The sequence below is a fragment of the Anabas testudineus genome, chromosome 21 (assembly GCF_900324465.2).
Source record: "Anabas testudineus chromosome 21, fAnaTes1.2, whole genome shotgun sequence".
Taxonomy (NCBI): domain Eukaryota; kingdom Metazoa; phylum Chordata; class Actinopteri; order Anabantiformes; family Anabantidae; genus Anabas; species Anabas testudineus.
Window position 1 is genome coordinate 16,520,499 of NC_046629.1, and position 25,241 is coordinate 16,545,739.

The 25,241-nt window shown below is 41.8% G+C and overlaps 2 protein-coding genes across 3 annotated transcripts in view; one reads left to right on the plus strand and one right to left on the minus strand.

The window, feature by feature from the left end:
• Positions 1 to 131: 131 nt before the first annotated feature.
• LOC113172767 (general transcription factor IIF subunit 2-like) overlaps positions 132 to 25,241 on the minus strand; it is a 29,905-nt gene continuing 4,795 nt past the window's right edge. For both annotated transcript variants that reach the window (XM_026375789.1, XM_026375790.1), the window contains exons 5-8: positions 3,775 to 3,856; positions 1,878 to 1,977; positions 1,533 to 1,676; positions 132 to 737 (exon numbers count right to left, since the gene is read on the minus strand). In XM_026375789.1, the coding sequence (XP_026231574.1) occupies positions 603 to 737; positions 1,533 to 1,676; positions 1,878 to 1,977; positions 3,775 to 3,856 (461 nt within the window). In that variant the 3' untranslated portion in view covers positions 132 to 602. The remainder of the gene's footprint in view (positions 738 to 1,532; positions 1,677 to 1,877; positions 1,978 to 3,774; positions 3,857 to 25,241) is intronic.
• Positions 13,153 to 14,806, plus strand: kctd4 (potassium channel tetramerization domain containing 4). Its single transcript, XM_026375788.1, has one exon. It carries the CDS (start codon positions 13,389 to 13,391, stop codon positions 14,163 to 14,165), a length of 777 nt encoding a protein of 258 aa, XP_026231573.1. The 5' UTR covers positions 13,153 to 13,388; the 3' UTR covers positions 14,166 to 14,806.

Below are 25,241 nucleotides of genomic sequence, written 5' to 3' on the forward strand. Positions count from 1 at the left end.
CTGCTCATTACTGCTCCGCGTATTGGTTCAGACTTCAGAAAAAAGGTTTAGTCTGACACTTCAGGCTAGGAGAAGTCACAGAAGCATCATCGAAAAGCACAACGCTGGCACCTAACAGACATGATCTTTATTATTTATTAACAGAGCTCACTTCCGCTCATCAAACGCAAAGAACATCTTTAACTGCAGAGAAAGTAAAACACGCGCACAAAGTTCAAGAAAAGAAAAGCGGATGATGTTCAGTCAGAATCGGAATATGAAGGCGGCTGAATTCATTAAGAAAAACTTCAGGAGAAACGACAGCCGCTGGTTATTCACTGCTCAACTTCCAGAAAGTTGAAACTCACTTGAAATCTTAATACTTGAAATACAAACAGTCATTATACAGAAAAATACAGACTTACTTTCATTTTTCAAGGTGACTTAACATCCACTCTTCTATGTTAGCTCATGTGTCATACGTCAACTCAAATCTAAGTAAACATATTATATATTAATGGACTATTTTTATTCCACAGGAGCATCAACCAGCTGGAAGTTTCTATCTGTTTCCGTGTGATGACACTAACAACAGTGCCCGGGCTCAGAGGCCCCTGGCGGAGCTAGGCGGTCTCCATCGCCTCCTCTTCCTCAGCGGACTGGTAGTGGCGGTACTCTGGCTTCAGTTCCCAGGTGCTTTTGTGAGCCCCCTTGCTGTTGTACGTCCCGATTTCCCTCATGATTTCTTTCAGGTAGGTCTGAAAGACAGAGAAGAAACACGGTGAAATGTGTTGCATGTTAGGGTGAACAGTTTCCTTTAGGATGCACTGATTGAGCCGATGCAGCAACTAATGAAATTATCTTAACTTAAGGTTTATTTGATCAGTTTAACACCATTTCAACCTATTTACACTGTAGCTTCCCTGTGACTCTTATTCCAGCATCCATCCATCAGAACAAACCTCATTTCTAATAGCGAGTGGAAGCTGTAAGAAGACGAGAGTAACCTCCTACAGCCACTAGGGGTCCCTGTTGAGCTTGCGGAGCCGCGTCCGCTCTACCTAATGAATAACGCTGTGATGCATATCCAGACTTTTCATAATGGGCATTACAGTTACTTTGGTTCAGTTAATTCGAGTGTTAGCCAAGTGCTTTAGGAGAGAAATGATGGTGTGGAGTGTATTGCAGCGTTTGACTCCTACTCAGCCAATGGTTATGCAATCAGATGCAATCAGAGAGAGAGAAGGACCTCAAGGTCTCATCAGCACCTACACATTGCTGTTCTCCGCGAGCTGGAACGAATCCACTGCACTGTATCAATTCATCTCATGTTTGTGCGTGCATGAGTGTGTGTGTGTGTGTGTGCAAAAAATTTCAGCCACAACAGTTAGTGTGAAAAGGCACGAACGTCATGCTGTGGGCGATTTGTTCAAATGTAACAAAGCAAGGTGGATAGTGGGCAGGTGTATTGTTTTTGTTTTTTTTTTGTCTTTCCAGTTACGGTGTGTGTGTGTGTGTCTGTGTGTGTGTGTGTGTGTGTGTGCGCTGCTCACCACAGGCTGCTTGGTGATGTCCACCAGGTCCTTAATGTTGTAATACTGGTGCTTCTCAAAGGCAGAGAAGAGCATGTCTAACACAACCTGCCGCTCAGCCCTCACCATCTTCCCCTCAGACTTCTTCTTCTTCTCATACTCCACCTTGGAATGAGCACATTCGCACGTTTAGTCTGCATTTAGCCCGTGATTAAATATCTTTACAGATAATCTGTGTATTTGTACTTTTTAAGAAGTGTCACATGATGATAAAACCTGGTTGCCCTAAGTCACCCTTCATTACTTTTACTTCTGTACAACATCACTTAATCAAACGGGTGATTCCCTTTTTTCTGTGTCCCTCACGTTGAAATTGTGGTTGGCCACAGGCTTGAAGATCGTCGTGACAGCTCTCTCCAGCTGCTGTGACAAACGCTGCGGCTTGGTGGACTCTTTAATCTGCAGCCTGACACACACAAACGCACAGGGGAGACAAAAAGTTAGCTTCGTGTTGATGATGTGCGCCGACAGATGTGCCTGTTGGCACCGAGCAACCGACACGACCCTGAGGTTAAAGTGTCCAAATAAGCAGCAGCGGCAGCTGTTCAGAGATATTTGGCTCTCTGGTTATTTTTTCTTGACCTTCATTCATCTTGACTGGTCGACCATTGGACATGTTTTATTTGGGTAAAACAGCAAAGTTGATGGATTCAGACAAACGCTGCAGCTGTTATTTTTACTACGACACATTCATAGAATATATCAACTGTAAAGTTATAGATGCATCAGATTACATACTGTGTGTTAAATAAATAATCTTTTCAGCTGGAAGCGGAGACATTTCAATACGGGAGGAGTTTGAAAACATTAACAGACATGTACAAGTGGAACCACAGGATGAAGGTTTATAGTTTGTGAAGTAGTTGCTGCGATGCTGCTCAACATGTTGCAACTTCTCTACTCCTGCTGGAACTAATACACTAGAACAGATTTTGTGCTCGTTATTCCCCAAAAGCATTGAGATGCCCCCCACCCCCTCTTTAATATGCAAAGTAAGAGGAAAAGTGTTTTGCTGCATCACTGAAAAAATAAATAAATAAATCACTGTCTACAGGAGAAAACTGTGGTGAAGCTTCCACCAAAACTGCTCTTGAATTTTGTCCACACACACACACACACACACACACACACAGATGCCACCATGACAACATCATGTCCCACATATCCTGTAGCCTGCCATGATGGAGGAACATTTGTCAGCTGCCATCGAAATGGGAGATTATAAAACTGGAGTGAAAAGTGAAGACTTTCTTTGTTGAGTTGGAAATGAAATGATTTAGAGCGTACTGTACAGTAGACGAATGTCACCATCTAGGGAGAGTCCTGACCAGATGACCAGCGCAGAAACCTGTCATCTATTTGAGGGCAGATGACAGAAGACCCGAGTCTCTACGGGGGGTTGACGCAGGTTTCTTTCATGTGTGATGTGTCTCACAGATTCGATGGCTGAGTAAAGCACAGTAAAGCATACGGCATTGTGCATTCGCCTTTGGTTGTATTGTAGCGATGCATCTGCCACAGAGATGCCGTGATGCGGTTGCTATAGCAATACCATCCAATACCTCTGGCTGGAAAAGCAGATTCCAATGAAGAGGAGACAGAAACCAAAATAAAAAAAAGAAATAAATAAAAAAAAAGAAATGCCAGAGTGGCCTCGAGTGTTTAGTGTACACACATTAACAGTTGCTGCGATTGCCCCTGTCAACATGTCGCAACTTCTCTACTGCTGCTGGAGCTAATTCACAACACTTGAACAGATTTTGTGCGGTTGCAGGGGTGAAAGAAGCGAACTCAACAGCGCAGCTTCAGAAAACAAATACTGCCCCCCCCCCCCCGACTGTTTGCTGCACTCGTGTGAACATTTCGTGTATGTTTGTTGTTGAATAATGCACGAGCGGTCTGACCGATGCTTTACTGTAGTGGAAAATGTTATGGATTGTGGTATACGCTGCATGTTATTTTTGTCAAGTGCATCTCTAAAATATCATATTTCGACTCCTACGCTGTGTTTGACTTCATTGAGAGGGGTCCTTTGAAGTGAAAACTCCACCGTGTTTTTATAACGCAGCAGGAACGTGGTCCTATTTCAATTATAAACTATTTCCCCTCATGTTTCTATTAAATACTCGTGGTTTTATCCTGAACCACCATTCAATGCATTTGAATTTACGATTATTACATTTATATTATTAAGTTCACTCACTTCTTCAGGCTCATGTAGCTCTCACTGGCGACTGGTCTGCATTCGGCTCTGTGCACCACCGTCCCCTCAAGACTGATTTCATCTACAACAGAGACAGTGAGTCAGCTACTCAATCATGATTCAGACACACACACACATACTGATTTTTACTGAATGACATCTGAATGTTGTACAAGTTATTCAAGTAACATTTCACGGGAAGAACAGATGTCAAAGTTGTTCTGTGATACTTTCACTGATCGTGTGTGTTTCCGCACACACACACACACACACACACACACACACACACACACACTCCATCTCTCTATGCTATGCTAAGATTTTTTTTTTCCTGTAACAATCTAGACTTATTTATTTGATTTGAGGTTATTAGGTGTAAAAGCACAAAATAAAATGAGATATAATCTAAAATGTCGACTTTGGCTCAGTGGGGTTTACAAACTACTTCAAAATAAGACGCTCTGTCCTTAAACCAGCTAAAGTCTCCTCACAACAGTAGTATTGAAAAACACACACACACACACACACACACACACACACACACACACACACACAGAGGACGTGTCAGCTCTTTGGAACAGATTCCAAATGCAAATGCCATACTTGAAATTAACTCGTTTATCTGTTTACTTGCAACTGAAGTAAATGAGTGAATAACACACACCTGGGCTGCAACAGCTGAGCAGCGAACCATCCAATCATTTCAGAGCGCCACCAGCTCCGGGGTGCCAGAAATAAAAACAGCTCTAATTCCTAAACGCTTCATACAATATTTTAATTGACTCATCTGTTTTACTTTCACACTTCTCGCCACACGGATGAAGAACCCAGCGCTCGGTCTACCAGAGCTCAGCAGCGCAAGTGCAAGGAGGACGGTATTCAAACTGTCATGAAGGGCCACTGGGGAGGAACCAGAGTGTCACTCCGCATGAAGTCACACTCGCAGCGGTGGAAGCCCTGCGCTGACAGGAACGTTATAAATAACTAGGTAAATTGTGGGATTGTGCTCCGTCTGTGGATTAATAAAACAAGCAGAGACATCATCTTACTTCCCGCTTTAAAACACTGATTGCTGAACACTCATTTCATTAATCTCTTTTTCTAACTCTGGGTTTTAAAGAGAGCTGAGCCCACTTCCGTGACTCAACCCTCTGCACCTTCTCTTTAAGCAGTTAAAAAGCCTGAACCCAGCTGAACGACGCCGTCTAAATCCAGGTGTGCACAGCTGGTAAAAGCCAAAATCGAATATATCTGTAGCAGTAATTGGTGTCGGATAAAGTGAATTAACACGTACCACATGCTCCGTTTAGTTTATCATTCCCAGATATAATACAGTGAACTGGAAAAAAAAAAAAAAACACCACCTCGTCGTCAAGTGAATCTAAAAGGTGAGACAAACAAGCTGCCATTTTATCCCATGCAGAGGTTTTGGGACTGTTTTTAAAATATTGTTCCTTTTTATAAATCATGTGGTGCCAGATAATAACTAAACATAAATAATAAAGCCTCCATAAACCATTCACAACTCCCAGCTTGACATTTTCAGCTCCTCCTCGTTCACCTTGAATATGTTTCTGTCCACATTTGTTGCGTTTATTTCTAAAGCTGTTCTTTCATAAGGTCCTTTAGCCAATTACTCAACTGTCCAACCCACAACCTTTTATTTTTTTATTTTTTCTAAACCATTTGAAGCCTCTTGTGGTCCTCTCCCATCATCACCCAGTTTTAATTGTGTTGTTTGTTTTCGCTAATTTTGAATTGACTGTTGAGGAGTTGGTGGAGTCCAGTTGGTGAGCGTTGGCGTCTGTATTGGCAACACTTCCGGCTATTGTGCACCGGTGTGAGATTTGGCAATCGTTCGTATGTGGACGCACAAAAAGGTCTGAGAAGCCGCTTCATTTGACGAGCAGAAAGAGGGAGGGAGACGCTCAAAGCGGCGACAGACAGCGACAGACTTGACAGAGAGCTTGTAGAGGTGAAACCAGTGAAGGAGGAGACTGGACACATCCCACTTTCGTTAACTACAGCTATGTTTCGCTCACTCCTGTTTCTTCCTTGCGTTCTTCCTCACGGTTTCAGTGGAAGGGACTGAGATTTGAGGAAGGATGCAAGAAAAAGACAAGAGGAGAGAGAGGAAATGATGCAATATGATATCATCTGCTGCTGATGATGGCAGTTCAGGTGGACGAGCCGTCAGTCACACTTTAGAGTTAGTGAGTGACTTGTGGGTTCAAAGTTCAAACAGCTGAATGAATAATGAATGAGTCGATCTGGCGCAAATACAGAGGAGAGAGGAACCATCAGTTCCCGCCCTTGCCCTCACGTGCGTCTTTTTCTTTTGTCTTTGTCCCTTTCACTTAAAACGTGGGGGACAAATTCAAAGAAAACGAGAAGATCTCCCTCCCTCTCAGGCGTCGTGACGCTGTGATGTCGGATTCTGACGATGGAGACGCAGCGGGAAACCTCCATCCGTCGGCTTTAAATGCTCCGTGTCATCTTTTGTTCCTTAGTCTGTGTGTCCAGATAATAACAAGAAAGACATGTTACTTCTGCTAACACAGTTAATGTTTTATTGATGTCCTCCCACACAAGTAAAAAAGAAAACTGTGTCTGCATTTGGTTCCTGATTAATAGCAGATGCACAACTAGCGTCTTTTCAGATTGTCTCAATTAAACCATAATTAAATTTGGTGTTGGATTCATGAGACCTTTTCACGTGCACTAAAACGTATTTGTATCTGCATATTGAAGTTGCACTTGGATGGATGCTCCATCTAAAAAGGTGCCAATGGTGCTTATTCTGGGGAAATATTTTAAAAAATCATAGGTTAACACACAAACGCACAGTGCTCAATGGTAAAGCAACATAAACATCCATTTTCATTATAACGAGGGAATCATCATCCAACTGTGCCGAGCTACTGTATAGGGAACAGAGGAATAAATGTGTCCCACTTGTCAGTCTGATTACTGCCTTTGGTTTTCTCATGAGATTTGTTGACAAAAACTAGAGAATACAGCCATCTTTGATGTATTCAGTGTTAATCGAAGCTGAACAAAGGGAGAAGCAACAGCCACGGTGATCCCAGTAACCATCAAATGCCACCTGGCATCCTGTGTTCCTCGTGCGTTTAAACTCGAGGCAGCGGGCGCTCTGTGGTGCGTGTCACAGATCTCACTAATGTTCATCTTTGCCTTTTCCCACAAATGGATGCAATTATGTGCAATTATTGGCTGGTGAGTGCCAAAGCACTTGCCAGCAACATGTCTAAAAAACACACCCACGCACAAGAAACGTGCAAAAATACATAGGACTACTGAATATCCTAACCCAGCATCCCCATTGTGCAGCAGTTAGCATTGAAACAGGGTCAAGGCCATTAAGGAATTAGGAGAGCTTTCCTCCTGCCATCCAAGTCCCCGTTTCCTCTCATCAGGATCCAGGGGGCACTGTATTGTAGGAAAAACACATATTGTTGGACTGAACACTGCAAGTGCAGCTCAAGGCTTCTATGTGTGTGGGAGGAACACTTAGTAGACTCCTGCATGTTGGCTTCACTCTGCAACTCCTCAGTGCTAGACCTGCGTCGTGGTCCACACCTTCAGCAGACATTCAATATCCTAATTCTCCTACGCACCTGTCATCCAGGCTGTACATGACTTCATATTTGGATGAGATGAAGAAAAGCCAGTGAAAGATTTGGATTCTTTTAAGATTTTGGTTTTTACTTCAAACATTCGTCTTCAATACAAACACTTTTACATCTCCAACCTCGAGCAGAGATGAGGAGCAGAGCTGTCGAGGTCTCCTAAACTCACTTCTTACCAATATGAGATAACCTCTTAATATAAAATAAGCCAGCAGACTAAGTAGAAGAGCTCCTCAAAGTGTGCTCTTTTAAAGCCACTTAATAAATAGAGAAATATTTCAAAATATGAATAGGTGTCATCATTCGAGGGAAATAAAGCAAACTAATTAAGATGTGGATGTAAAAAGTACGACCTGTGTTAACCATATTTAAGACATGCAAATACAGGTACTGCATTCAGCTAATTCTTTAAGAGTGTGGAAGTGCTAATGGCCAAGTGAAGACAGGAAAGGAGGAGAGAGAGAGACAGATGCGAGGGTGAGAAGGCCACTTGTCCACCCCCTCACACTCATTTCTTACCTCCATCTGCTCTGAGGCCCTTTCCTCAAAGCTCCGACCTTCCTAATGTTAAACACAACAAACAGCTCACCGCCCACCAGGCCGCCATACACCATCACTATCTCCGGATAAACTATCCCTCCCCATCCGTGTGTGAAAATACACCGGCCACAAACACACATTGCCTTCATATACTGAAGTGAGAGCAATAAATACAATACATCCAAGCCCTTATCAGCACGCAACATGGATGCTGCTGCTCACTATTGTAATACTATCACAGCCAAACAGGTCTTCCTCTTTTCTTCTAAAGGTTTTCTAGCCTTCAGCTCCATTCAGTGTCTACAAAGGGATGTTTTCTCTTCCAAAACAAGGTCTGAGTCGCTTCTGTTACTGAGCCTCGGGCTGCTCACGTGACCGCAGAGCTCCCTGCTCCGAGATCATCCTTCAACGAGACTTCTTGGATGACTTCCCTGCTTCTCTAAAACAACGCCGTCTTGACTTTGGCCTCGACTGGGATCCGATTGAAGGCTGGTGACCTCCCAGTTATACCGCCAGTGTTTGAAGTTGAATTTTGGGGATAGTTTGAAAAGCCTTCGGAATGACACGGGACCACGTTAGGAAACGGCGTTTACACACAACAACAACCAGTCGCACACATAAACATGATTACAAAGACAGATGGTGCAGTGGGAATGCATACCTCAAAGCAAGCAACAGGGTCAGCTGCAGGTGATATAATGAGCTACCAATAGAAAATATAAGGTGAGAAACAATGTTTGTGCAGGCTGGTAGCCAATTTCCCAACAGCCAATTTAATTTTCGTTTACTACGTTTGTTTACACAGTGTATTCACTGCACAAAAAAACAACTACAATGCAACTGAGGATTGACCAGGTGATGTGCCAGGCGATTGACCTGAGCATATCTCTATTTCCTAAAACTGTTCTTCACAAAAGCACTTGGATTCATGATGTGTTCCAACACCACAGATTTGCTTCCACCATTTAAATGAGGTACGGCAGATAAATAAGAATAAAGTGTGTCTTGTGTCTTTAAAACAGTTCTGGCTGCAACAAAGTCATCTTACCGAGCAAACACTCCACTGAGGCTGACCTGACTGTAATTGTTAAATAACTTACATGAAGAAATGCATCTCTGTAAATACACCAACATGAATAATTAATGTAATGCAGAACAGGCTATATACTAAAGTATTGTGTCTATAAATTGTATTACGTAACATTAAGAGACCACAGTGCTGCATGTCAACACACTCATTTAACTTAAAGAGCATCATAAAAACACTTTGTGTGATAGATTCTGTTCAAGTTGTTTCTTTTATTCAAATTAATATCTCCCAGTGTTTTCTGGGGTTTGAATATTTATTTCCGGTTTTATTAACTTTTTCTTCCATTGGGTTTTGATGTGAGCAGGACAAACTGCCATTACCTTTCTGATTTCACTGAAAATGATGGCTTACGGGACGTGAGATGAGTTAATGATACAGTCAGTGCAGATTCAGACATTAGTGCTATAAATAGCCAACGCATGCCCATAATGACAGCTGCTCTGTTTTTCCTAAGGCAACTGGTGAAATTCTACCAGTTCTTCGAGGTTCTTTTCGATGACAGGTCTGAAGACTGTTGGAGCAGACGTGCAAACAGAATCCAGTGTAGTCTACATCCAGTGTAGCAGTGAAAATTAAGAACAGGTTAGTGCACATGTGCCCAGTTTGACAACTACTTTAATTTATAAGGTTTTCATGCTTCACAAATCGGATTCAAAGGCTGTTTGCACAGAGTGAACAAAGTAACTCTTAAAACTTTTTCCTTTCTCCTCTGCCAGATTCACACATACAAAGTAGTGACAGAGCCCTGTCTATATACGATGACAACAAGGAAGCAATGGGGGGCGGTGGAGGGGATGTAGATTGGATCTCCAAATATAATTTTCCATTAGAGCTCGTGTGTACCTAGCCCAGAGGCTGCTTCATTAAGGAAATTTAATGATTCCATTCATTAACTTTGAAGTGATTTTCCAACGTCTGTAACTGTGTTCAGCCCACTCGGTTTGAATTTAGCAGGGATTAGCCACATCCATATGCAGCAAATAGGCTTCAAAGTGATTACTTGTGGTCTGGACTGCTGTAAGCCAAAACTCATTGGCTGGTTACAAGTTTTTTATAATGGTGAACTATTGGTTTTAAAGGGCTAAACAAGAAAACAATCTTTTTTTTTTTTTAATGGTTTCATCATTGATTTAACTGTTTATGATGTTTTTGGGTGTTACTGTTATGTTTTAAACCTGTGGCTCCACGCCTGACTTTCCAGGGTAGAGCCGCATTATCCGTGACACATGCATAGATTCTATACACTAGATAGACATCCATATTCAATAAAGCAAGAGACTTACAGCTCTGAGCTCATACAAAACCCTATTTTAAGTGGTTGCCATGCCAGCTTCACAGCAGTCAGTGACTCCATGTTATACCACAAGCTCTTAGAGCAGCTCCATGAATAATTCACTGCCTTTAAGAGGGCAGGAGAGTCCTCGCTTTCAGCTTTGTAAGAAATTTGATTCACATGTCCTAGCTGTCAGTTTGATAAAGAGACAGTGACAAACAGCTTCTCTTCTTTTGAAGACAATGATCATCCTTGATGAGCCAGTTTTAATGAACAGGAGGCAGAAAACAGGTCAAACCTCCCACAATCCTCTCTGCTGCATCCTGGCCTCGTTTGCAATTCCAATCGAGTGTTGTTGATGATGATGATATCACTAATCGCTTATGATTAGAAAATTCACAGCAGAGACACAGTCACTCTGAGATCTTCTCCCAAACAAACACACAAACACACACACACACACACACAAAGAAACACAGTGAACTTAATGAAATTTTGGAATAAATAAAAGACAAAATCCTCAAAATAAATTCTCCCACTTGCAAAATTAAAAATGAAAGTGATTTATAAAATTAGATAAACATGTTCTCATTACCTCTCTAATACTACTGCTGCTACTGTGTGACCGCACAATTTCCCCACTGGCATGATAGGATTTTTTGTCTAATATGAATCAGAGGTGAAACAGTCAATTAACCATTGGACAGTTAATAAATTAATTAATTTACTTGATTATTTCTCTAGTTCTGGCAACTCAAATGTGAGTATTTTCTTATTTTTGTAGTTACCAGTGGTAATAAACTGATAACCTTTGGATTTTGAAATGATGATCTGACAAAACAAGACATTCAGAGCGACTACTCTGGGAAACTGATGTTTTAGTTACAAAACAATTAACAGAATTTGTTTATTAAGAGTTTATTAAATACAGTAATGATCATTTCTGTAGCCCTAAAACTATGATCTTTGAATCGTGCTACTTTTGTCCGTCATTACAGCCAAGTCTTCATCTGCCAACTCTCCTGCCAAAGTAAATGAAGTGAAATAATTTAACAAACAGCATTTTGTCACCGACTAGTCAGAGATGTACTGTAAACATCTCTGCAAAGCTAGCGCACCTCTGCTGCCCTGCAGCGACAAATACTGTCACAATCCAGGAATCCTGTCATTGCCAGACTCCTGTGCAACTGCTGATAAATTATGCAAACTGACTGGCATTGGCTCCCTGGTGTAAAAAAAAACAAAAAAACAACATCTAAAGTGGGTTACAAACCGTCTGCACTCAAATATTACTGCAGCAGAATTGTTGCTGGGGTCAGAATCAAGAATAAACATTCAACATTCAGTTTGCTGGCTATCAACCTGATTGTTTGTGCCTTTTTTTTCTTAGTGTGAAACACTGATGAGTTGAACAGAAGAGCAGATCCTCTTTGCCAAGTCAAGGTGCCAACTTAAAACATAGAAAAGACACAGCTGTGTGGACTGAATGACTCCAGGTAGGATAGAAGCAATGGCAGTATTTGTGGGTCTTTTTTTTTTTTAAATTGACTACACTGTGGGTCACACAAGAACAAAAAAATATTAACACACCATGTGGTTGCTGAAGCAGCCAGACTGTGTACTCAGTACACATTGATTTTTAACTGTCCAGTCTCTAATGACCATACACTCACACTCCAAATAGACACAGAGAAATCATCCCTCTCCCAGCTAAAACATGTCTAACGCAGAAGTGCCACATTGTACTACACGTGGCTCAGTACTACTGTTTGAGTAGTGTTGAGATCAGGGTTCAGTGGGGGTCTTACCATCTACTTTAGGACTCCTTAGACAGCACTTCATGACTCACTGTGTGTTTGGATTTGTTGTTATGCTGCAGAACAAACTGATCCTTCTCCTCCCTGATGGGTACCTAGTGTGTCTGAAGCATTTACACAGCTCTCTACATAATATAGACTTTATGTATTCTCTCCTTGTTATGAATTGTGATTTTTAGCACTTTCACTGGTCACGTGAAGCTCACACACAGTGTGGGTGTGAGTTGTTTGTACCAAAGAACTAGTCTAGTGCAGGTCCCCGAGGGGGCTACAGACCAATACAGTGGTCCAAACCTGTCATTCATGACAGATTCACTATTGACTGTAATTGGTCCATTTCCTCCACCGGACCCCAACAGTATCCCACTAACGAGACACACGCACAATAAGCACTGAGACGGAGAACTGCTTGTTACCTTGCAAGAGAGAAAATAGAATATTTACATAAACGCATTCACTGTTGCTTTTCATTTACATGAGTAAATCTAGCAGCCTACTTCTCCCTGTCATCACCAGAGATGATACACGAGGAGCGTGCCAGCAAACCCCCGAATTAAAATGGATTCCTTTATCAAACATATTCCAGTTCACATCAAGTGCTGTGTGGTAAACAGATGGATTTGGCTGCAAAAGGAGTTTCATATTCAGACTCACACAAGCTGAGACAGTTTCACACCACAGAAATTATGGAAGCAACCCCCTCCCTCCATCTGGTGACACGAGGGTGTGCATGCATGCGTGCGCTAATTGCTAGAGCTGAGCTCCGCGCCTTTTTTTTTTTTTTTTTTAAATCAGAGATAATTAGGGAAAGAGAGCAAGCAAGAAAGAGCTCCTGGAGTCCGTACTCTTTTCTTTTTTGTTTTGTTTGCTCACATATTCCCCTCCCTCTCCTTCCTGCATGTGACGCTGTCTACCCACCCACTCCTAGAGAGAGAGCAAGAGAGAGAGAGAGAGAAAGAGAGGAGGGACGGAGCAACACAGAAAGCCAGTCTGTTTTCAGCTCCCGGTTCACTGTAGTGCCTCTGCCAGACAGCACTCACCCATCCACCACCACACAGTCTCAAACAGATTCACTCTCACTACACGACAGCTGACAACACCTTTTCATTTTCTCAGAGGCACCACAGACTCTCACAGTCAGATCCCAAAGACAGAAGAAGAAGAACAGAACAGACTCGATTTTGACTGCACACGCACACCAGCTCGGAGGAGGCTGGGTCGAGGCTGGAGAGGGTGACTGGAGAATGGAATGGAACCTCAGAAGGATGGAAAGTGAACTGAGGCATATCAACCCAGACCTGCTGCAGCCCAGCAAGAGCTTCAAGAAGCCCTCCTCGGGCACCATCACCCTCAACGTAGGAGGGTTCCTGTACACTGCCCACCGGACCACCTTAGCCAAGCAACAGGGTTCTTTTCTAGAAGAGTTGGCCAATGGTAAGAAGCCCGTTCAGCACACCGACTCCATGGGCAACCCATTCATCGATAGGGACGGTCCAGTTTTTCGGCATGTGCTCAACTACCTGAGAACGGGAGAGCTCCAGCTTCCTGACGACTTCCGGGAGGCAGGGCTCCTGAGACGGGAGGCCGATTTTTACCGTCTGAGTGAACTGGTGGAGGCCGTGGTTGAGTGGGAAAGTCAGAGGGCAGCTCAGCGGGAGCCCGCCTTTTTGGAGGTGACGGACAGCCACGACAGGTCGCAGGGTCTCAAGGTGTACTGCAGCGACCCTTCCTTCATCGACAAGGTCAAAGGGCGACTAGTGCAGATCTCCAAGAGCCGCCTGGATGGCTTCCCAGAAGAATTCGTGGTGTCGTCCAACGTGATCCAGTTCCGTCACTTCATCAAGTCGGAGCCTGGCTCGCGGCTCGTTCTGAAGGAGGACAGCACATTCGTGTGCACGCTTGACTGTCTGAAACTAGAGACAGTGATGCTAGCGCTGAGATCTGGCTTCAAGCTGGTCACCAGCCTCGACAGCAGCAAAGGCTCTGTGGTGGCGGCTGAGGCCCTGCACTTTGTCAAGTAGAACGGTGGGAAACAGAGGATGGAGAGAACAGGGGAGGGGAAAGAGAGAGAGAAAAGAGCAGTCTCTGATTCCACCCTGCTAATATAGGGCATCGGGATGAAGATCGTGTAATGTGTAATGTTGGGGTGGGGGAAAAAGAGAGCAGTTGGGTTGGACCGCCTCACACTACAGGGTTTATATCTTTACTGCACAATATTGGCAGGATTTTTGGGTGATCATTGTGAGTAGAATGGCATGTTGGCATCAACCTTTGCACTGCTTTGTAACTTAGTATTTATAGAATTCAGAGTGATCAACAACAGTTTTTACATCAAACAGCATTTATGATATCTAAATTGGATATGCAGATATCATGCAGGAAGGATCACTCCGTACCATGGAAGTGAACCCTTTTTCACAGGGAAGTCGAAGGGATCAAACAGAGATTCTGAACAGCTTTATCCGTGGATCTGTCTCTGCGAAAGGAACTGCTTCTGCTGCTTTGTCCACGGCTGCAAAAGCCTTCACAACCAGCCGTGAAGTGCACTGTTGTGCCATTCAGCTTTTACTACAGTGTATGTGTGTTGCTATAAAAGTGTGTGTGATGTGTTTAGTTGGTTTAATAGCTTGTGTTTAGTTTATTAGCTGCTCTGGAGCCTGAAGGGAAAAAAAAAAAAAATAAATAAATATATATATATATATATATATATATATATATATATATATATATATATATATATATATCACAGTGCACTGTGAGGGTGTTTTGGATCGACTAAAAATCTTCACGTCCTAATCAGACTCAAGCATCCTTTCGAAAATCATGTCAACAACTTAAGTGCACAGAACCGTGATTATTGTAAGGGCTTTAAAATTTAGCATGATGCATGTGCACTAAATAAACGGTGTGTTTGTTAGTGCTGTGAGCCTCTGTGAAGCCAGTGCCACAACAATGCCTATTACTTCTGTCAAAGTCAAAGTGACACCGAAACTGTTGGTTTAAAGTGTTTTCAAGTGTATCTGGGAAAAGTCTGTGTACGGCTAAATGCCACTGCTTGGTGAAGCTTGTCAAATTATTGGTGAAAAATTTTTAATGTTCAGAATTGACTTTACATAAATGACATACAACAGTGTACTGATATGAGTATTTGACTTGTTCTGTACAGTGTGTAACTGTTGACACCTGACAACAGGCGGGAGCATTAGCACTCTTTCCAGTTGTGGGACAAAATCACATTTTCTAATTTGACACTTCTCTTTGTGTGATAAACACCATTTTTCATGTCTGGAACCATCTAGAAGGTGTATAAAAATTGTTTGGGAACTACAGAGACAAAAATAAAAACAGCTTTGTTATTCCTTGGTGCTGCACATGTTAGTTTGTTGGAACAGTAGAAGGTGTAATAATCCTAGATTTCTGGTGCTTAAACAATAGCACAGAATCTCACAGAAACTCACTTTACAGACTTTTGAAAGTGGCCCATTCCTTCTGTTGTGTTCGATATAAAAATCAATCATAATCTCTGATTTTCTGAGAAGAAACTTTATATATATATAGGTTTGGCTTTGACTTGGATATAGTATGTTAAGCAGACACTGCTGGTGGTGGCGTATACACAGTATTCAGCTAATTTGATAGAAATCTTAAATATAAACATATACATATACCTCCTTCATGTAGAATAGATGATAAAAACATTTTATTAAGTAAAACAAACCTCATTTAGATATTACCCTGTAGTTTTGATGCATTATAATATGACTGACTAAAAAAAAACACATGCAGAATGTGTCAAATAATAATAATAATAATAATAATAATAATAATAATAATAATAATAATAATAATAAAATTCAGACTAAATTCGGCTCACAGTGAGGCTACCTTGGCCCACACCATACAGTAGAGTGATGCTGAGTGTGGTCACACCTGCAACAGATCTGAAAAAGTGAGTGGTTTAAGGTTTAAATTCATGTGTAAATCGTGTTACAGAGATTTAATCTGGCTTTTGACTTTTTTTTTTTTTAAATTAATCTTAATAAATAATCATTCCTATTTGGATCAGCTTTTGATGAAGACACATATGAGGAGTATATAATATAATTAAATTGTTAAACTACTGTTAACTACACTCACCTGCTGGACTGACTGACACAGTAGGTTGTTCTGGCTTTCTGCTGCGACAGTGCAGCAATTGCACCTGCAGAAGTCTTTGGGGAGACTTTTCAAACCAGATCCAGTAAAGATATTTGGCATTTTCAAAGTGGGTCAGTCTGTGAGATAAATCCTGCCCCTTTCCCTCAAGGAGGACCTTTTTTATCTCTCTGCATCACACTCTGATGTGTGTCATCATCAATGTTAGAAGTAATATACTGGGGGGTTTTTTTCTAGCAGTGAGCAGGGTAATTATTTCCAATTTCAGGATTATTCCAGTTGTCAAGTGGTCATTTTGTTTATCCTCCCTCTTAACAAAAATGTAATTAGTGATCTCTTAATTTGCCTTTGTCATATTTAGTTTTCCTCTATAAGGTGATGCAACAAATGTCCTAAGCTTATGACAACCTTAATGAACTAGTTCACGAATAAGAAGAAAAAAAAAAAAACAAGAATGAAGTTGACTCTCTGTGGGTGGACATATTTAGGACTATGATTGATATTGACGCTGCTGTGACGTGAAGTAAAAAAATGTGGTGAAACAAATGAAAATAAAATGAATAAATTATTACAAATGTTATTCAGTAATTTATTCAAGTGCATCCACATAGATGAGCTGTTTAGGAGAGATACACATTAAAAATGGACACAGCAAAGACGTATCCTGATGCATAACAGAATAAACACTGAATTGTTTTAATGGGCTAAGTGGAGCTTCTCACGATGAGTAAAGTGAACGTCACATGTATGACTGGTGATGTGTCTTTTTAAATAAGTAGTTTAATGTCTGCTAAAGAAACAAATCGCTGTCAAATTAAACCTATTAACATCTATAAAGTGCAAATTAAGCAGGACGTTTGACTGGCCACACAAATCAACAGGTTGATTACACTAGTTCACATAAAATAGCATATTAGCGTCTAATGGCTGCGTTTATGGACAAAAAGCCGGCTGGCAGGGGACAAAGTTGCTTGTGCCAAAGCAAATGCACAAACAAGTCTCGCCTGGTTAATGTCCAAACAATGTGAAGCAGGGATGCGTCATGATCCATTTATGGAAACTTGTGGGAGTGTAAATGTTTAAATGTATCAATTCCAAGCATTAGAAAGCATTAATTTCTTCCAGAATTTATTTCTGCTTGAGTGGAAAAGCCTTTGTAAAACTATTTAATTTGCCTATTGCTGCCTCTTGGGACGTCAACCACGCAGAATTACCTTTTAGACCAACAATCAGCCACCGCTGAATGAACAGCATGTCTCACTTTACCTCTAAGTGTGCTCCCTCCTCCATGCCGACTGAAACCATCTGCTCCAGCAGGCAATGTCGTCAAATTGCCAGCACAGCCACCACCAACCCTCGTCATGACTCATACACCGACGTAAACCTCTGACATGAGGCAAACCTGAGGCACAGTCCACTCCTCACCAACACAGACAACAAACATACAAGTCCCAGCTAACACCATATGTGACAAAGTACACATGAACACCTTGGATTAGGTAAACCTGCGCTGTTTAGATGTCAACCCTAACACCGACACTTCACTGTCAACAAGATCAAGCCTGGGGCCTTTTTAATTGCAGATCAGCCTCATGCATTTTTTATGACGGTGACTGGTATCAGGCAAGTCACAGGGTAAAAGTGATCCACACCTCATCAAAAGCAGGCAAAAGGATGATGAGAGGTTTCCACAGGTGCGGATAGATGAGAGAGGAGGTAACAACATTGAGAAAGGCTGAAATCACACCATCAACAGTCTTATCCCAGCCTTTTCACCTGTTGCCAGGCAAACTCCCACATCATACGCTCACAAGCTGCTCGCTCCGCTTTACACGCCACACCGCTCCTTATTGTGATGCCTTAGTCGTGTGGTGCCACACGGCCAGAAAATGACTAACATACCTCCGATTTTTATCTTTCATCTCCACAAAGGCAGGCAAACGCAGAGGAGGAGGAGAAAGAGAGATGGGGTGATGAAGAGGAGGAGGAGGAGGAGAAGGTCAGGCCCCTTCCACTTTCACTCTCAGCCCTGACAAAAGAGGCAGCAGCAACCATTATACAGTCACCAAAAAAGATATGAGAAGCAGATGCAGAGAGGCAGGGGGGCACAACAGAACAGGGAGGACTGTAAAGGGAGCTGTTTTCATGCAACAATATATTTAGATATTTTAGACTAAAGCTGCTAACAGGGGAAACCTCAAACCTCAGATTTTTTCATAATAGTCATTTCAAAAGTTTAGGTTTCTGCAACCACACTCAAGTCTGCAATCAATTTAAAGTCCTAAACCTAGCAAGAAAATAAATAAATAAAAAAAAACACAAGCAGTAAAGAGCACATGAGAGAGAGAGAGAAAGAGAGAGAGAGAGTGGCAGGAGTGAGATTTCCAGCATAGTAGAGGCAGGAGGAGGAAATTAGAGCCAACCCGACCCTCCATCTTCCTCTTGTATGTGTGAAAGCTGCGATCAACACACTTTGACACAACGTGACAGAGGCTGCAACACACAGCTGTGTGTGCATGTGATACCATGTGAATTCACTGATGCTACTACGATGCCAATGTGATCTCAATCATCCTCTGACATGTAGGGTGTGGAGACTGTGGACACAATATTTAGAATAGAGGGGAGCTTAACTTCTTGAAAAAAAGAGAGTCGACACAGATATATCAAGTTTTTTCAGACAAAAGTATTGATACTACTGTGTCCTGTACCAGCGTGAGGAGATCTCTCGATACGTTGCACAAACAAGCCTGGATAATACCAGGGAATGTGGGCAGCCATTGCTTTCAGACAATAACTCTCCTTTCATCCGTCCACACCAGCATTCAGATGACAACTTTCCCATCAGCCCAAACAAATTACACTAAATATACACAAATACACCAGAGCTGCTTTTCACGGAGCTAAACAGGTTCAATCTCACCAGATGGTAAATGATAAAATCACCTCCCACAGGCAAACACGTGATCTTTTTTTTTTTTTATTATTATTATTTCTTCAACTTTCAGGACTGACGAGATTTCACAGTGCCAGAAATTAATACGGTGGTGGAGTGGATGACTTCACTTTTTTCTTTAATCAGAAAACATGCATATAGTGGTGCATTACTGGGTCTCTAGACAAACAATGAAGCTACTGTGTGTGCTGTACAGCACCAGGCCTCAGGCTGCATCCACTCTACGGACGGGCGATTTTACAAAGTTTGGAACAAAGACAAGATTCAGTTAGTACTTCTTAGCATTGTAATGATAGATTTAAATTAGCAGCATGCTTCTTCCTAAACCACAACCCCAACAGGTCTATTAAACCTGAATAATGACTACATAAGAGCTGCTCCAAGTCTCGCGCCACAAAAGCTGACGCGGAACATGTAGCATTAATCATACAGCTCCTCCAATTTGTTTTTCCTTCGAGACTCCTCTGCCCCGTCTGGGAGAGATGGGATTTGTCTTCAGGAGCTGAGTTCTCAGCGTGACATTTTCAGCTAATGCCCGATTTGGCGAAAGAAAGCAGCCCAGCAATGAAAGCCGGACTAACAGCTCCAGCTTTTTTAAGGCTAAGTGAGGCAGGTTTTGTTGCCGTTGAGTAAAAACCTCCCACACAGCACAAAAAGATTTTCTCTCTCAAATGTAACACAAACATATGGACTGTGCGATCTGTGTTTTTATAAAGAGCTGATATCAAAAGAGCTTAAGCACCAGCCCAGCAAAATTGTGACACTCTTAATTCATGTGTCACTGTGCAGCAGGCAACTCTAATACGCCTCGAAAAACCCACTGGTGCAGGTCAGCTGAACTTTTGGATGTTAAATACAGAAATGGGCTGTTAGAGTAAATTGGATTTGTGATTTGAAATACAACAGTAGTGAGAAGGGAGGGGGGGGGGATAGCTCTCATACAAAAAGACTGTGGGAATGGCGGATGGATGGGATGCCAGGCTTGTATTTCATGGTGATCTTTGCATGGCTGCTTTCAGTTTACTGTGCTTTCGTTGAAGCCTCAAGGACTCAGGAGAATTGTACACATCAACAAGATGATAAAAATACCATCAGCTCTATAGGGAGAGACAAGACTGAGAGACAAGACTTCTATGAAGACTTGTGACATGTACAGTATTCACTGTTAGAAGACACGACATTAGACTTTACATAATGGACTCCATGTACACAAAGGTAAGGGTCTCGAAGGAACAAACACCCCAACGCTTCCCACCCGCAACTTGATAGAAAACATCACTTAAAGAGGTTACTTTGCTCGCATTTTCCCACAGTGAATGCTTCCACAACCTTTTCCATCTCTAAACAACCTCCTGGCAGAGGCTCACATTGTAGCTGCTGGCGACACAGCGTCACGTTTTAGCCCTCTATCATTATTCCGTGTGTCACGTGTCTGGTGTGTGGGAGCACAGCAGGGGTTGGAAAAACCTTTATTTCGAGAAGCAAAACAGAAATGAGACGGCGGATGACATTTCTCTAGCTAAACAATTGCTGGCTCACTCTCATATTTTCACCTTGAGCAATAACAAACATGCGTCTCTGAGAAGAATAGGAGGCGCGCAGTGATTCAGCCCCACCATTCACTGTGATGTCAGGGAATTTTAGAGCAACCTGTTGGGTCCAGACACCCATCCACATCCATGCATTCATCTATAGCAGCTTTTACATGAACTGGGAGGTGTGTTTATGATGATCATCCTCTCTGGGTACTGGAAAAGTCAAAAAACATTTCCCAGTTATATCAGGCAACTGCATTTCTTATGATAGAAACATGGAGAATAGGCCTCCCTCCCTCAGCTATCATCAATATACCCTTGTCTAAGTCTCTCATCAGTGTTGAGGCCCCTAGACACATCAAGGTCAGACTGAAGTTTGTCTGTGAACATTTGAAACAACTGATGAGAACAATCTTGAGATGTTTGCTGCTTTTCAAGAGGCCTTTGACCGTAAAAGCATAGTTTCCAGAGTGGAACATGTTGGTGGAGGAGTACTACTCATGGGGCTGCTTTGCTGCTTCAGACAGGAACAGGAACCCTGTTCAGGTCCATTCCCATTGGCAAATAAAGTTATGCAAAGAATCAATATCTACAGTGTTGACCTGTCTTATGCATGACTGCAATTTGCTCTGGCATACTGGATATCAGCTTGTAGGATGAAGGTCCAGTCCTGTTTTGTGTGACTGATGCTAAATGTTCTTTCTTTCCATTTCTTCATCTCATTCACGTTCACCTGGTTTATATTAGCAAGTGTAGGGTATAACACCTTTTAGTGTGACACAATTAGGTTTAACATGAAGACAAATATTTTTGACCAAAAAGTTCAACACCTTTCTAAAATGATGGCAATTATAAGCTACATGTAGGCAGACTTTACTGCGGGGATGTTGTATCAGACTGCATTATTAAACTGGAGACTGCAGAGGAGGGACGTGATTGTTCAGCGGCAAATTACACAGGCAATAAATATGTTTCAAAATCTACATTACTCCACTTCAATTAATCAGCGTTTTACGTTACAGACCATAATATCAAATATAAATATGTCCGAGGCTGCAAAATTAATGTCTGCATTAGGAAGAATGGATTCTGACACTTTCAATTATCTGCTGCCAGTGTGAACGTGTGAAAGTGCTTAAATGAGACGAAGGCGACTGTTGGAAAAGAGCACAGAGCTCAAATGGATTTCTTTGGCTAAATAAACAAATGTCGTCAGGAATAGTAATTCAATTTCAACTATATCTATAAAACTGGGATTTACAGCATGTACATGTATGTCTGCTGGTGCTGCTAGAGAGCAGAGCAACAGGGGAGAGAGCCGACAGCTTCAACCAGCTCTGAGACTGGGTATGCCCAAGAGGCTTGAGCTCTTTGAAGACTCCTATTGCGCAAACATCGGCAGAACACAGGCCGCACTCTCCTAAGAAAAACGCCAAGGCTGCTCCTTGACGTCGTTAGTGCCCAACTTCCAGTACAGCGAGAGGAAAACTGCTGAAAGGTGGAGATGAATGCCAACTATTCATGCTGCAGGCCTGCTGAATCCTTGTGAATGAAGTCAGACACTGCAGTCCTGAAAGCACGCGTTAGTGTCGTCTGACTACAAAGTCATGCTTTTCAAGAGGTATCCAGTCAAGAGATATTCCTCTTTAAACCCTCAGCGATTCATGAGCCACACTTTTGGAATGAACCCACAAAGCTAAGCCAGCCACACTCCTTCAATAAAACACCTACGACAGTCTGCCCAGTATCCAAACAACAGCCTGCGCAGTTCCACTGGTTTAGTGCATGATGCTACTACACAACAGGGATTTCAAACACTAACATTACAGGGAAAAAACAGCAGTTTACTGTATCCCTTTCACACAAACATAATTTAATTTTTTCATCATCTTATATTTAGCCTGAATCCAGACCTCTGAATCACCGCTCAAATGTCTGCTTTATTTGGCGATTTAAAAACGGAAAAGAAAGCCAGGCCGACCACATTATTTGTCGGTGAGACCAAGTTTGGTAACGTCATGAAGCTGTGACAGTCCAGACAGACAAATAAATAAATATGATGCTGCGAAGCGTGAACAGCGGCTGGTCTTGGAGTACATTTAGCACAGTTTTCCAAAGTTTTCTGTCAAGAGTCAAAGTAAAATAAGAGCCATGAATATTATGACAAAACTTGAGCTTTTTGAACTCCTTTTCTGAGAACAACTATACTATAATACCCATAAGCCTTAGCCACGCTACAGATGACGCTGGTCACAGGTGCAAGTCAGTCTTACTCAATACTATCATTAGTATTCTCTCACTTTCTCTCAATTTGTTTCATAGCATGAGTAGTTGGGAGACATCATACTGCAAAATAAAGAAAGTTTTGCTAAATCTGAACCAAAATGATGACAGCCGGTGGCTTGCTTAACTGAGCTGTCAATTTGATCAAACCACTTACTGTCCTGCTGAAGCCAACAAGTGAGCCAACGAGTTTCTGTTGTGAAATAACACAAAGATGGACGTTTTCAAAAGTTTAGCTTTGGTTGTTACTGATTCAGTCATAAATATCAGTGTTATTGGGAAGGTTTTGCAACTATATTATTAAGTATAGAACTGACTACTTAATGTTGTCTTCATCCTCAGGAGGAGGTCATGTTTATTAGTAACAGTTGCAGCAGCATCACTTGGTAACACAAAACTCCAGAGATCAAATAGATTTATGTCATAAAAGTATTTAAAGATGCTACAATACTAACCCGGCAGATAAATTAATAAATCATCATAACGTGACCTTAACACTGCACTTTCTGAAACCACATTATCAGTTACCATGTGTAATCAAAGCAATCGTATCAAAGTGCAAACTGCTCGGTTCTGCTGATGTTTGCTGACCAAATGAATGCAGTCCTGCTTTCAGTCATTTCAAAGGACTCGAGGAGCGGAAAGTTTGAGTGAGCTGAAGGAAAGTCATGCTGTAACCGAGCACTACATCACATCTGGCTTTCTGTTCTCTTCTGCACGCTTCTGTGGCAACTAAGCCTGTTGCTTAGCAACCCCTTAATCAATACCTGGTCTTGCCGGAACAAAGCAGAACAACGAGAGGGGAAATAATGGATGAACATTTAGCTAGCAGCATTACAGTACAAAAGCCATGTCAGACAGAATTCGTCTAAGTATCAATCACTGACGGTCACCATTGGCAACCTCTTGCTACTGTTAACTCGTTGAATACTGGAATATCAGAAGTGGAGGAATGCAATAATAGAATCTAAGATGTTTGGATTATACTGAACCCTGCATGGCTGCTTGCATTACACATTTCTTAAGAAATGGACCTGGAGCTGGTGTAGCCTGTTTTGTTAGTGATAATGTAGGATAAATACTCATTATTTGACTAATTATTGTGATCTGTATATCACAGTAATACAGTTTTTTTCAATATGATATAATACTTGAAATTTAGTTTAGTAAAAAGTAATAAAGCAGCTCAGTAAATGGTTCACCTGAGAACCCATTATCTTCCATTGTAGTATTTCAGATGGCATGCTACTACTTGATGGGGGTTTTATTGTCATAGCCATCTGTTTTCAACTGTGTTGAACAAAATGTTTTTTTGACCTGTAGTTGTTTCAGATAAAAAGTCAGGGAATCGTCAAGTCAGTAGCATTCACCTTCTACACAAAGTTGCCACAAACAACAACAAATCCATTCAATAGTTTTCATTCAAAAATAATAATAGTCTGGACCCAAGTGGTCCAACAGATGGACACTGTTATCTTTAGGGCAAGCTGTTGGGGTTTCTAAAAATCTAATATTACTTAGAGAAATAATATAATATGATGAAAAATGCGAACAGGAATAAGGATGATCTGGATTTTTAGTTTGTTCCTTTTAGGGCTTTCAATGGTTGTTTTGTTGTTATTAGCTATGTAGGATGTGGATGATTCCTGATTTTCATAGCCTCCACCTTGGAACCACAAACTGACTGTTTCGCCTCTCAGAGCATATTTGAGCACTTTGACTTGTATAGCTTTTAAGGAAATTCAAAATGAGCAGATAATTTAACAGTGAACCATGTCCGACTTCAAACTTCGAAATTTAAGCCTCCGAAGTTGTACATTTTGGAGGCTGATGATGCATGCGACTACATTTCTCGCACAGATCTAACATTTCAAAACATGGACCTGCTCTGTCCGAAGTGTCAAGAACCGGTAAAATCTGAGTAGGTGTGAGGCAAAAAGTGTGAAAGCGAGAGTGCAGATCTAACCAGAGCAAGTGTGTATGTGCAAGTACAGTGAGGTTGGAAAGATGCTGCTGCTGTGTGTGTGTGTGTGTGTGTGTGTGTGTGTGTGTGTGTGTGTGTGTGTGTGTGTGTGTGTGTGTGTATGTTTGTGTGTGGGGCAGGAAAGTGAGTGGGAGACCGGTGTCATACAGTACACCTTCTTGTGGGCGAATGGGGGTGGAACTGA

What these genes read in the sequence shown, in the direction of transcription:
- kctd4 (XM_026375788.1), top strand. Translation starts at nt 13,389, where the DNA reads ATGGAATGGAACCTCAGAAGGATGGAAAGTGAACTGAGGCATATCAAC.